The 12819-nt window shown below is 35.9% G+C and overlaps 1 protein-coding gene across 3 annotated transcripts in view; it reads right to left on the minus strand.

The window, feature by feature from the left end:
* Positions 1-12429, minus strand: part of LOC106053057 (tripartite motif-containing protein 45-like) — an 81971-nt gene extending 69542 nt beyond the window's left edge. For all 3 annotated transcript variants that reach the window (XR_008774012.1, XM_056005923.1, XM_056005924.1), the window contains exons 1-2: positions 12184-12429; positions 5918-6088 (exon numbers count right to left, since the gene is read on the minus strand). Coding sequence is in view for 2 of the 3 variants with exons in the window: in XM_056005923.1 (XP_055861898.1) it covers positions 5918-6084 (167 nt within the window). In the remaining variant the exon portion in view is untranslated. The remainder of the gene's footprint in view (positions 1-5917; positions 6089-12183) is intronic.
* Between the last annotated feature and the right edge of the window lie 390 nt (positions 12430-12819).

Consider the following 12819-nt stretch of genomic DNA (forward strand, 5'->3'; position numbering starts at 1 on the left):
TATTACAACTTAAGATTTGGTGGAGAAGAGTTATGGTTGCTTAATTCTGAGTTTGATAACAACAATACAAGATTGATATATTTCGTTCCCAGGCAGAGGCTTGGGGTAGACGGTTATATTCAAATAGATGCGTGTAGGCGGGGGATGACCTCCTGTATCAGCGGTTCTCAACCTTTTATGCTCGGCGACCCCTTTTTACGATTCCCCACTCTGCCGCGACCCCCCCCCCCACACACACACATATACGGCAATAGAAAAATAGACAAAACAATCCATATTTTCGATGGTCGTAGGCGACCCCTGGCAAATCGTCAATCGACCTCCAAGGGGGTCGCGACCCACAGGTTGAGAACCCCTGTACCTGTATGGATCTCGTTGATACTTATTTATGTTCTTGTCACGTTGTGACAATGTGTTTACAACATTGATTTAGTTTGTTGTTCTATATATATATATTTATCTTTTATCAGTCGAACTTTTGTTCTAGCTTAATAAGGCCTTTAATTAGGTTTTGCTCCTTTAATGAGTAAAGTGAACATGTAGCGCTGGAAGCTGACCTGGGAACGAGCAAAATATTTTTAAAAGCTTAAATTGAGTAAAGGGAGAGGACCGTCCAACCGCTGCCCTATTTTTCACTATTGCAAGGTTTATCTCCCCTTTTATAAATACAAATTAATTTCTTTCTTGACACTAACTGGTTCATTATCTTCATTAGTAGATGTGCTGTCTTCGACAATGAATAATTATGCAAATTGTAAATGTAAATACTTCATGGTGTCTAAATCTCTTTTCTTTTTTTTTTTTTTTTTTAAATAAATTTAATAGTTACAACTTATTGGTTAATTATTTGATAGTTTCCTGTGTTGTTTTTGTTAATGAATAGTTGCAAAAAAAAAGCTAAACATGATAAGGGAAGTGTGAGAAAAAAACGTGTAAAAAAATCCACCCAGACAGACAGAAAGACTAATTAGATATAAGCTTTGCAAAAAAATACTTAAGTTACGTTATCTTATGCACAAAATACTAAACCTTTTTGAAGACGCTAATATAATAAAGGCTTGACTGCTAAATGTTTCTAAGCTACCGTACCATTATGTCAGATAACATAACGTTACAGGCCACATTAAATGTGTCGCGCCCCTAAAAAATATCGCTTGGCTATCACAGCTTGGACCTTTAACAAAGGGAATCGAGTTCGAACCCCAGCTCTAGCAAAATTGGTTTTGCTGAGTGCCTATCGCCAGAACAGAAGCCCCCTTAACACGCTGGTACATAAAAGAGATTGGACTAAATCGCGTTGAGCATGCTATAACCATAACTCTTGCGCCATATAATAGCAAATTTTAAAAATAAAATAAAAAAAAACTCTAGTAAGTTGTGCATCACTTGTTTTAAAAGTGATGTCATCTCGATGTCTGGGCACAAGCTTCTATCACGTTTGTTAGAGGGGGGGGGGGCGGTGCAGAAGTGCGATTCTGTAAGTAGCCCTGAGCTTGCACATTCGATGAAGCTACAGGTTCGATGCCAGCAGACGTCTTCCACGTGAATGTCACCTTGCCGTCGACTTCTGCTTCATCTGATGTAGTACCAAAGTTTAGTAAAAGTTAAACTACCGGTAGCCTTAAAAACGAAACGAAATAAAAAGGAGAAAAAAAAATGCCTTCATAACGTCACGTGACTATCTACGTCATTTAATCTAACCTATACAATTTTTGTTTCTCTGTGGGCTTCTAATGTATTTTCTGGCTTTGTGCCCATGGATCAGGATATTGCACTCCTCTCCCATTCGCTCCAATAATCCGCACACACAGCTAAAGAGCACTACCCTGGGAGTTTACTGCAGGTCCACATATTTTTTTAATGCAATTTTTTTAAATAAATTATTAAATTTTCGGTGAATTTATTGAAAATTCGATCAATGGTTTGTAAGCTAGTCTCATTTTTTGGTGTCTATGGCATTTTCAGTTCTTTATTTTTTACAACGGATGCACCAAAAAGCTATCTATTTATAGTTTTTGTGTCACGTATGACTCACTCTCAAGAGTCATCATTCAAGGTACTGTGGGAGGTGCGCCAAGAATGAGTCGTCCAATACTAAATTGACTAAACCTTGTAAAAGAATGGACCAGCCACTCTGTTGATATCCTGCTAAGAACAGCTGCTGACCAGGAATGTGAACATGACAATAATGAAAATTTTTCAATGACTTTTTTGGACATGTTTTTATTCTCTTATCGGGCTGAAATTGTTCACATAAACTCTTGCTGTCAGACATCACATTTTATTAAACAGTTCAGAAACAATAACTCCATTAATTACTGAATTGATTAAAAAATATTTTTTTTACCTTATGTGGAAAGATTTTTTAATTGAAGCCTTTTTTATTTTTGATTTATTTAGATGTTATGTTATTTATATATACATCTATATATGTTTGTATGCATAGCTGGTTTGCTAAGTTGTTAGAGCATTGTGCTAATTAGACGAATGTCATAGGTTCAGTCTCCATACTGACCACTTTTCTTTTTTTCAATCAGCAAAAAAAAAAAAAAAAAAGTAGAATGTTTAGTTAATTATATAAGATGGAACCCCAGTGCAAAGCCCATAGCTCCCCGTATGTCAAAAGTGGTCATCCTTCGGACCACGATGAACGAACTATATATATATAAGTTGGAAATAGAGCAATATTTTTTAAAAAAAATTAGATTGCTTCTTGCAAATATATTGTCGAGTAGATGTCGAAAAAAAAGGTCCCAAGCCACACAAAAATAAAGTTTCCAAAGGTTGTTTGTTTTGTGGTTCGGTCAGCAGAACCACTCCTTTCCATTTATTTGTGTATACCCACAATGCATTTCAGTTTGTCTGCATCACATACCTATATATTTCTAGGCATATGGTCTGCATGAGATGAATGACGGTAACGCACCTACTTCCTGACATTCAACGAGATATATAGGTCAGTGCTGCCCTACCTGGAAAGACCTGGAAAAGCAACAGTGTGAGCCAGAGGGTGAAAGAAGCAGATTGTGCTACTGTGTGTGCTAGGTGAGGGGGGGGGGGAGGAAGGGGGGGGGAAACGAAGGTCAAATAAAAAACTAAGTAGCACACTCCTACCCTTTGTTTATGTGTTGGGTGCTCACCTTGGAGAGGGTATTGAATGACGAGTGTTTGCCTAATCGTACTCAAACATATGAATGCGTCTGCTAATGACATGCTTAGAGTGGTTATCGCGAATCTAAGTATTTTTATAGAAAAGGAACTTTAACACCATGATGATAGATTTCATGAGAACAGCAAGGGAGTTGTGGACCCCGGGAGGCCTTGGTTTCATTAGAGGCCCCTGCATTTTGACATTCGACATCATGACATGAGATACTGTACCTAATAAATATATAAGTCTTATATATGGAATACATGCAACATCATGGGCGTAGCCAGAATTTTTTTGGGGGAGGGGGAAATTTTTACTCCCCCTCCCCCGACTACATTTTAAAGTCTATATCAGAATACCGTGCTCACCGTAATAATTTTAAAGTCAATATCAGAATACCGTGCTCACCGTAATAATTTTAAAGTCTATATCAGAATACCGTGCTCACGTAATAATTTTAATGTCTATATCAGAATACCGTGCTCACCGTAATAATTTTAAAGTCTATATCACTATACCGTGCTCACCGTAATAATTTTAAAGTCTATATCAGAATACCGTGCTCACCGTAATAATTTTAAAGTCTATATCAGAATACCGTGCTCACCGTAATAATTTTAAAGTCAATATCAGAATACCGTGCTCACCGTAATAATTTTAAAGTCTATATCAGAATACCGTGCTCACCGTAATAATTTTAATGTCTATATCAGAATACCGTGCTCACCGTAATAATTTTAAAGTCTATATCACTATACCGTGCTCACCGTAATAATTTTAATGTCTATATCAGAATACCGTGCTCACCGTAATAATTTTAAAGTCTATATCAGAATACCGTGCTCACCGTAATAATTTTAAAGTCTATATCAGAATACCGTGCTCACCGTAATAATTTAAGAGATTTTATCAGAAACCTTGCTTGCGGACGAGCTTCAACATACTTGGAATCTACTACGCGATTAACTAACAACGTGAGGCCTTCTCAGTTCTTAGAGACTTATCAATTTAAGTTAATAATATATTCGGTTCATTAAATAATAATTCAAGCTAATTAAAGTTCGGCCAGTACGCACTGAGATAACATATAGTTTGCTAGTCTGCGAGTTATCTAAGTTCACACGTGCATGGGCTCAGTTTTACTTTTCAATACATAAAATTTACAGATTAGAAGGACAGGTACGATTGAAGGCCTTTTAACACAAGGCACGCAATTTGAGGGCCAGATTATATGGTAATGCCAGGGCCGGTTTTAACACTGGGTCCGCCCCTGATCTTGAACTGAAAATAAAGTAAAAAAATGCACTCTTTCAAGCTCCAATCTTTTGTTTAAGAGGTTGAAAATTTGCGAAACAAATGAATAAGAAAACTCTGTTTTCTAGACCAAAAGTGCCAAAAAAAAAATTACGTTTTGGGGCAAACTAACCGCTATCGTTACGATTGTGAAAGATGCTTTAGTTGTTTTAGGCACAAGGTCAGTCATAACAGGCTTAATATATATTTTTTTTCTTTTTCGTCCATCCCCAAATAAGAGAATTAGTGATAAGTGGGGAATGAATGAATCAGTCAGTCTTGTCTATGTAAATATATTATAGATTCACACTTGACAAACGTCTGCTGATTGAGAAGACTGGAGTTGTGGGCCTTTAAAAGTCAATTCAAACCAAACACGAAATAATTTCTCCATTTTACGTCTTATCTTATCTTATTATGATACAGACGTTACTTCGAAAAAGAAGATGATTACGTCCTACGCGTCATGCATTCAGTCATGCATATTAACCAATGACTTCAATTCTGCTAAGTCACTGGTTTTCCTGGCTAGCTCAGGCAACCCATTCCATGCTCTAATAGCACTAGGGAAGAAGGAGCTTTTGTACAAATTTGTCCTAGCATATGGGACGAGGAATGTGTCTCTATCTTTGGGTCTTTCAGAGTATTTTATTAAATTTTGTTTTTGTATTTGAAGATTATGGTTCAGTGCATAATTCCTACTTTACTTTTGAGTCTTCTGTCCTGAAGGCTTTCTAAATTTAGTGATTTTACTAAAGGTGTTACTCTAGTCAAATGTGAATATTCGTTTGTTATGAATAAACGTGATGTTAAGTGTTAGTGTATTTTGATATAGGTCATGCTCCTGGCCCAGGCTACAAAAAGAAAAAAAAAATTATGGTAGAATTTATCATAAAAAAATAATACATAAAACTTCATATACTTGAAAGATTTAATGAAAGATATATGGTAATTTAGCTCGACAAACTGTATCTACATCGGACATTCATATCAACAATAATTGACACTAAACGAGATGAATATAAACTGAGACTTATTCTTTCACAGTGTATCAATACTTTCGGTCAGAGTGTTACAAGGTCATCTGTCGTCTTCGAGAAGTACATAGAAGTCTAATTTATAAAGCGCTGGTTATGAGTGTGTATGTGTTTCGTGTGTGAATGTTGTTCGTATTTGCATCTATTGTTACCGTACAGGTGGTCAATTGTAGTCAAACTGAATTTCCATTTGATTTGACCAATAAAAAAATATCCTATCTTATCTTATATTTATGTAACACCCAGTATAAGTGGTTAGTAAATGAGATTGTGTGGACGACTTAGGCCACCGCCACATTTTGCGCAAAGATCGAGAGGCGATGCAACTGAAATATCTGTTCCTCGCGGCAAAGTTTACACACATACACACAAAGGCATATGACCTCCTCCCCCCCCCCAAAAAAAAAAAAAAAAAACTACATTCATGCAACCTTACCTTCTCCTGTTCTCCCTGTCTAAAATGTCCTCGTCCGAGAAGTCATCATCGTCGCCGTAGCAACGCTCACGCCAGTTCAGCGTCTGCGTCATGGCTTCCGGCTGCGCGCGCTCATCGTCCTCGCGGCCTTGTCTATCATTTTCAGCTTGTCTCCACGTGTAGACCATATTTCTTTCAGAAATAAAAAATAGTTCCATGTACATTGTAAGCAATAACATTGAACAAAAGTGACATTTTAATTAGCTAATGTGCTAACCAGAAATTATTTATCTTATCCTAGCTTATAATTTAAAGACGTTCTTTAAAAGAAAAGATATTTACGCAGTACGCGTAACCCATGAATTTATGTAATCGTGCATGCTAGAGACTTGAACTCATTGCTTTTCCTGGCTGATTCAGGCAACCCATTCCATGCTCTAATAGCACTAGGGAAGAAGGAGCATTTGTACGACCGGTCCTAACATATGTAATAAGAAGTCTTTGTGTCTTTCTGGTAATTGTTTATAGAGCTAAGATAATGCATATTGTTCATTTTGCTAACAATGAATTAGAAGCCCAGGCGTCATAGAATTTCATAGAATTTCCTGCTATACAAATAGGCCTATCTAAATAACTTTTATGGTCTAGGGGGCAGATACATTTCCGGCACCCTTTTCAGGTTTTTTAGTTAGCACGATTGAAGTTTATTTTAGTGACCTTGACATTGTCTAGTTAACCTTGCTCTAGTTACTCCTGCTCTGTTCTAAGCATAAATATGGCGTTTTCTTTTTCTCCCTTTTTAACATTTGATATTCTTATCTTGTCTTATAAGATGCAGACGTTACTTTACATTCAAATTTAAATAAAAGAAGTTTCCTCCATATTATTTTGTCTATGCGCAAATCTCTCTGGTGTCAGGAAAACATTGCTATAAATACCACATGACTTCAAGGGAAATAACTGATCAGCTGGAAATATGTTTGATATGCCAAATTTAAACTCGCCTTCACTAGTTACAGATAATATTTTGTGAATGAAATAATGGAAATAAACGTTTGCCAGTTAAGATTTTGCAAACCAAATGAGACGTGTATACCAGTTCTTATAGAACATCCAATTGGATTCAATTTATCTTATCTTATATAATACAGACGTTACTTCAAAAAAGAAGATGATTACGTCCTACGCGTCATGCATTTAGTCATGCATATTAACCAATGACTGAAATTCTGCCAAGTCACTGGTTTTCCTGGCTAGCTCAGGCAACCCATTCCATGCTCTAATAGCACTAGGGAAGAAGGAGTATTTGTACAAGTTTGTCCTAGCATATGGGACGAGGAATGTGCCTTTATCTTTGTGTCTTTCAGAGTATTTTATTAAATTTTGTTTTTGTATTTGAAGATTATGGTTCAGTGTTTTATGTATTATTGCTACTTTACTTTTGAGTCTTCTGTCCTGAAGGCTTTCTAAATTTAGTGATTTTACTAAAGGTGTTACTCTAGTCAAATGTGAATATTCGTTTGTTATGAATCGCACTGCTCTATTTTGTGTCTGTTCTAGTTTCTTAATGTTTTCTTGAGTTGAGGGGTCCCAAACAGAGGATGCATATTCTATTATTGGCCTAACCAAGGTTAAATAACATTTTAGTTTTATGTTCTTATTTGATTTATAGAAATTTCTTTTAATAAATCCTAATGCTTTGTTTGATTTTTTTGTAGTTTCATCAATATGTGGATTCCATGACAGTTTTTCATTTATTATAACACCTAGGTATTTTGCGTTTTTAGTCTGTGTTACTGGTTTGCCATGAATAAGATAAGTAGAATTAATTTGTTTTAGTTTTTTTGTTACTCTTAACAACTGACATTTTTCTGGGTGGAAAGACATGCTCCAATTTGATTCCCATTTCTGTAATTCATTTAATTCTCTTTGTAAAATATCTGTGTCTTGTGTTGTTTTTATTGTTCTATATATTATGCAATCGTCTGCAAATAATCTGACTTTTGTTCCTGAAGTAATGCAATTTGGTAAATCATTTATGTAAATTAAAAATAGTAGTGGACCCAAGACTGTTCCTTGAGGTACACCTGAGTTTACTGTTATCGGTGTTGATTTAGAACCATTTATTATTACAGTTTGTTCTCTCCCTATCAGAAAGTCTTTAATCCACTGATGCAGTGGACCATTAATGCCGAAATATTTTAATTTTTAAGCAAACTATGGTGGTGAACTTTGTCAAAAGCCTTAGAAAAATCTAGTAAGATAGCATCTATTTGTTCACTATTATCTAAACCTTTTGAAAAATCATCAATTAGTCCTATTAGTTGTGTTTCACATGATCTATATTTCCTAAAGCCATGTTGGTATGGCGTGAGGACATTATGTTTGTCTAAGTGGTTTATGATGTTGCTACATATTATGTGTTCTAGGATTTTACATGTGATGCTGGTAAGTGATACTGGTCTGTAGTTTCCTGGGTCAGATTTTTCTCCTTTTTTAAATAGGGGGGTGACATTAGCTTCTTTCCAGTCCTTTGGTACTCTGCCCTGGTTAAGTGAAGCCTGAAAGAGTATTTTGAACACTGGGGCTAGCTCATTACTTAGTTCTTTGAGTAATCTAGCTGGAATACCATCAGGTCCAGAAGCTTTATTTGGTTTGGTTTGGTTTGGTTTATTTGCAGAGTGACAGAGGAGACAATATTAGTAGTGCACGAGTGTTTTCCTTTTAATTTGCTTCTGTTAATGGAGAACAATGACAATACAGTATGTAATGTACTTACGTAATGTGGCTACGTCATGTTCCATGTTTTGTAGCAAAAATAAGGCCCACAACTTAGAGGCGGATACACTGTATTATTATTGTATTACAGCGTTAGGGACTGATGAGACCATTAGAGTGATGAGTTTATGGTATATATATATTGTTGTAACTCCAGTGGCGGACTGAAAGGGTTAATGTGTGTGCGGCCTACTGATACACACCACTCAGGGTCAACGGGTCAACGGCTGTCGATAGACAAGGGACAGTACTGCTAATAACCGCAAGTATGATCTGTGCTGTGGTCATGTGATCAAGAGGCTTCACGGTCGAGAGACAGTGTGTTAAAAGGACAGTCGAGTCCAGGACAGAAAAGCAGTAAGGACTTGTGGTACCTTTGAGTCCTCGAGAATGTAGCTGTACGAGCCAGAAAGACTAGTAATGTTTAGTTAGGCAGTTCTGTTAAGTTCAAGAAAGCATTTGAATTTGATGTAGCCAATTGTGTTGAATTGGCTGTCGATGTATTTGCAATTAAACCGCCACTTTGTTACTCGAAGCTCTTGTTGTCAAGTTGATGTTTTAGATCTTCTTCTTATCTTATATAACACAGACGTTACTTCAAAAAAGAAGATGATTACGTCCTACGCGTCATGCATTTAGTCATGCATATTAACCAATGACTTAAATTCTGCCAAGTCACTGGTTTTCCTGGCTAGCTCAGGCAACCCATTCCATGCTCTAATAGCACTAGGGAAGAAGGAGTATTTGTACAAATTTGTCCTAGCATATGGGACGAGGAATGTGCCTTTATCTTTGTGTCTTTCAGAGTATTTTATTAAATTTTGTTTTTGTATTTGAAGATTATGGTTCAGTGTTTTATGTATGATTGCTACTTTACTTTTGAGCCTTCTGTCCTGAAGGCTTTCTAAATTTAGTGATTTTACTAAAGGTGTTACTCTAGTCAAATGTGAATATTCGTTTGTTATATATCGCACTGCTCTATTTTGTGTCTGTTCTAGTTTCTTAACGTTTTCTTGAGTGGGGTCCCAAACGGAGGATGCATATTCTATTATTGGCCTAACCAAGATTAAATAACATTTTAGTTTTATGTTCTTATTTGATTTATAGATTTATAGATGTGCTGTTGTGTTGTTAAGTAGTGTTTGCAGAAGGCCTGGTAGAGAAGATCGTAACAATATAGTTTACCCTTACGGCTATTAAATAGCTAGATTATTGGTATATCCTGTGTACTTACGTTTCGATAAACTATCTACGCTGAAGTAATTATTATACATTTTATACACTTGACATTTCCGAGTTATATTTTCGAAAGGAGTCTTGCAGTAGTCTTAAGTATTTGGTCTAAATTATTTTAAAATCTCTCCCAGTCTTTCTCGTTTCTTTTTCTCAAGAATGTACATATAAGTGCCAATTACTGTGATAATTTCATTATGACCTTGGTTTGACCCATCGAAGTCCTCAGAGTCTTTACAATATCATCCCTAAAATTGTCAATCATCCGAGACGGAATAGTCTGTCCAGTAAGACTCAAACCCAGGATCAACGTGTAGACAACCCAGCGCACAGGCCACTCGGCCAACTAGCCATAGAAGACACTAAAATAAAATAGTGCTTTTAATCATTAACTTTGATGAGTATGAAATCAAACGGAAGGGGGAAGTAATCTGCAGAAGTGTTTTGCATTGACTTGATTGAACTCCCCTTGGCAACTAACAGCAAAGTTCTTTAAATTTCTTAACCTGGTTGCTTCCCTTTTTGTTGATTTTTTTCAACTTTCCATTTTCAATAAAAAAAATGTGTTTGCCCTTTTTCTTAATCAGCACACACACACACACACACACAAATGAGATGTTAAAAGATAAAGGTCAAGGCACTTATTACAAAAATTCACTCCGCCTTTGCTACAATGTATCCATACAGTCTGGGTGTGACATCCTCGCAATAAACATTCAAATTTGGTTTTCTAAAGCATTTTTAAGAGACAACATTCGTTTACGAAAGCTGCGAAGCCGAGTTGAGATAGGCCTAGGCTAGATATATATTCATTCATGAATCGCGTACTAAAAATTATTTCGTTTAATTGTTCACTTTAATTTAACATTCATTCACATTCATTTAACAAAGCTATCGCTCTTTTCGTTTTTAATAAATATGAATGGTAAACCCATTTTCGCAAAACTAATTTTATTTTCCTAGCAAAAGAGAAAAAACTTGAAAGGATCATTAGCTATGTTTAACATACATCTAAATCCAATCCACTAGATTAGTAAACACAAACTTAGACCCGCAGGCCGCGGGTAATGTCAGGCTAGTAATTTATAGAAGGAAGCTTAAGTGTCCTAAACAAAACAAAACAAAAATATTGTTAATCATGTATTATTACTAGATGCTACTTTGCGTTTTAGTTTTCTGTTCAGAAGTGTCTTTAAATTTAGTGATTTTTCTAAAGGTGTTACTCTAGTCAATGTGAATAATCGTATGTTATAAATCTTACGGCTCTATTTAGCGTCTAGTTTCTTTATGGTTTTTTGACGGATTCCAAATATTGGTCTAACCAAGGTATTAAAATACTTCGCGTATCAATCGGTACTTTTAGACAGGATACGCCAAAATACCCTTATGTCTCCAATGAGCTATTTATTCTTAAATATTTTAAACACATTTACTCCGCATTGAGTCTGCATACACATAGATTTTTATTTTGATCAAATGTTTTAGTAGGCCTAATGGAGCTTCTCTGTAACTCTCTGCTACGTTCTTATTTGTTTTTGTAAACTCTGAAATTATCTTATTTAGTTTTTAGGTTGAATTTGTATTTGTATTTCCTTGTGTTTGCTAAGCATATAAAAAATAAGTAGATTTAAATTTATTTACTTTCATGCATCTGAACCTATATCATTGAGAAGATAATTATGTCCAACCAGGTAATTATTTACTTATTTATGGTAAATATGTTCAAGCATAAATTTATAATTTTTTAATAAAGAAAAGATTTAAATGTAAAAATATAAACACTTCAGAATTGATGTCTATATACCGATTTTTTGAACCCTTAAGTGCTTAATTTCTTGATATTAGGTCAGTATTTGTACGTTAGATTAGGTCTATAAATTAGGTCTATAAATTAGGTCTATAATTTCATGTGTAGCGTCGATTAAGGTGCTATAGAATACAATTTGGGATCCTTAGCGCTAGTCCTATATCAACAAAAATGGCGAAATTAAAGGTGTAGAGGGGAATAACTTTTCACGTACATCACGCATCACTAAAAATAACTTTAAAAATAAAATAATTCCCCCAACCCCCCCCCCCCCCCCATTTTTTCTAACATCACAAGAATTCACCTAAGGTCCCACTGACCTAACTGCCGATTGCTATGATCCTGTACTCTAGACAACGTGGAAGGAAATCTTCTAATTTAAACAGTGACATCATAGACCAGCAGACGACTGTAAATCCAGACAACTCTTGTTTTCACACACATCAACAAGGGGGAATAAGCTACTCACCTTGTCGCAGAAATAAATTAGAACTCCAGGTTGATCAAGATATTCACTCTCCTCTCGGGAGAGGCGAGAAAGAAAGAAAAGAAAATCCTTTTGATTATTAAACAACCTGTTGGCCAAATTAAGACGCTCAGCGAAACGACTCGCTAACGCTCGAAAGATTCGAAGCCATTCCTTCGACGAAAAGGCCAGATGTTGAGTCTTCTAGCCCACCAGTTGTTGGTTCTTCCTACCCACCCCCTCCAGGCAACTACGTCATAGAAGAATCGAATTCTGTTTTGAAGAAGATAGGGCGGATATCGAACGTGAATTTTGGACTCGGTTCAAACCAATACCTTCCATTCAAGAGACTTCATGCGGGTTTTCCCGATATCGGTTCAGTGGAGTAATCATGATGAGACGATAATACAGTATCTGAGGTTTAAGGATAAGAATGAAGACCCAGCAAAGCTTTAAAAAGAATATATATAATATGTTGAAGAAAACATGGAGTCGATCCTTTTTATCAATGAGGATATTTAATAGTAAAAAAAAAAAAGTTTCCCTTTCAGACCTTGCGATCTATGGGGCAGATGATGTAAAGGTCATCTGTTTCTTTGGCCCACGGTTATTTGGGGACTCATGTGGCCAGCGCAACGA

This window comes from Biomphalaria glabrata, chromosome 12 (genome assembly GCF_947242115.1).
Source record: "Biomphalaria glabrata chromosome 12, xgBioGlab47.1, whole genome shotgun sequence".
In the NCBI taxonomy this organism is placed as follows: Eukaryota; Metazoa; Mollusca; class Gastropoda; family Planorbidae; genus Biomphalaria; species Biomphalaria glabrata.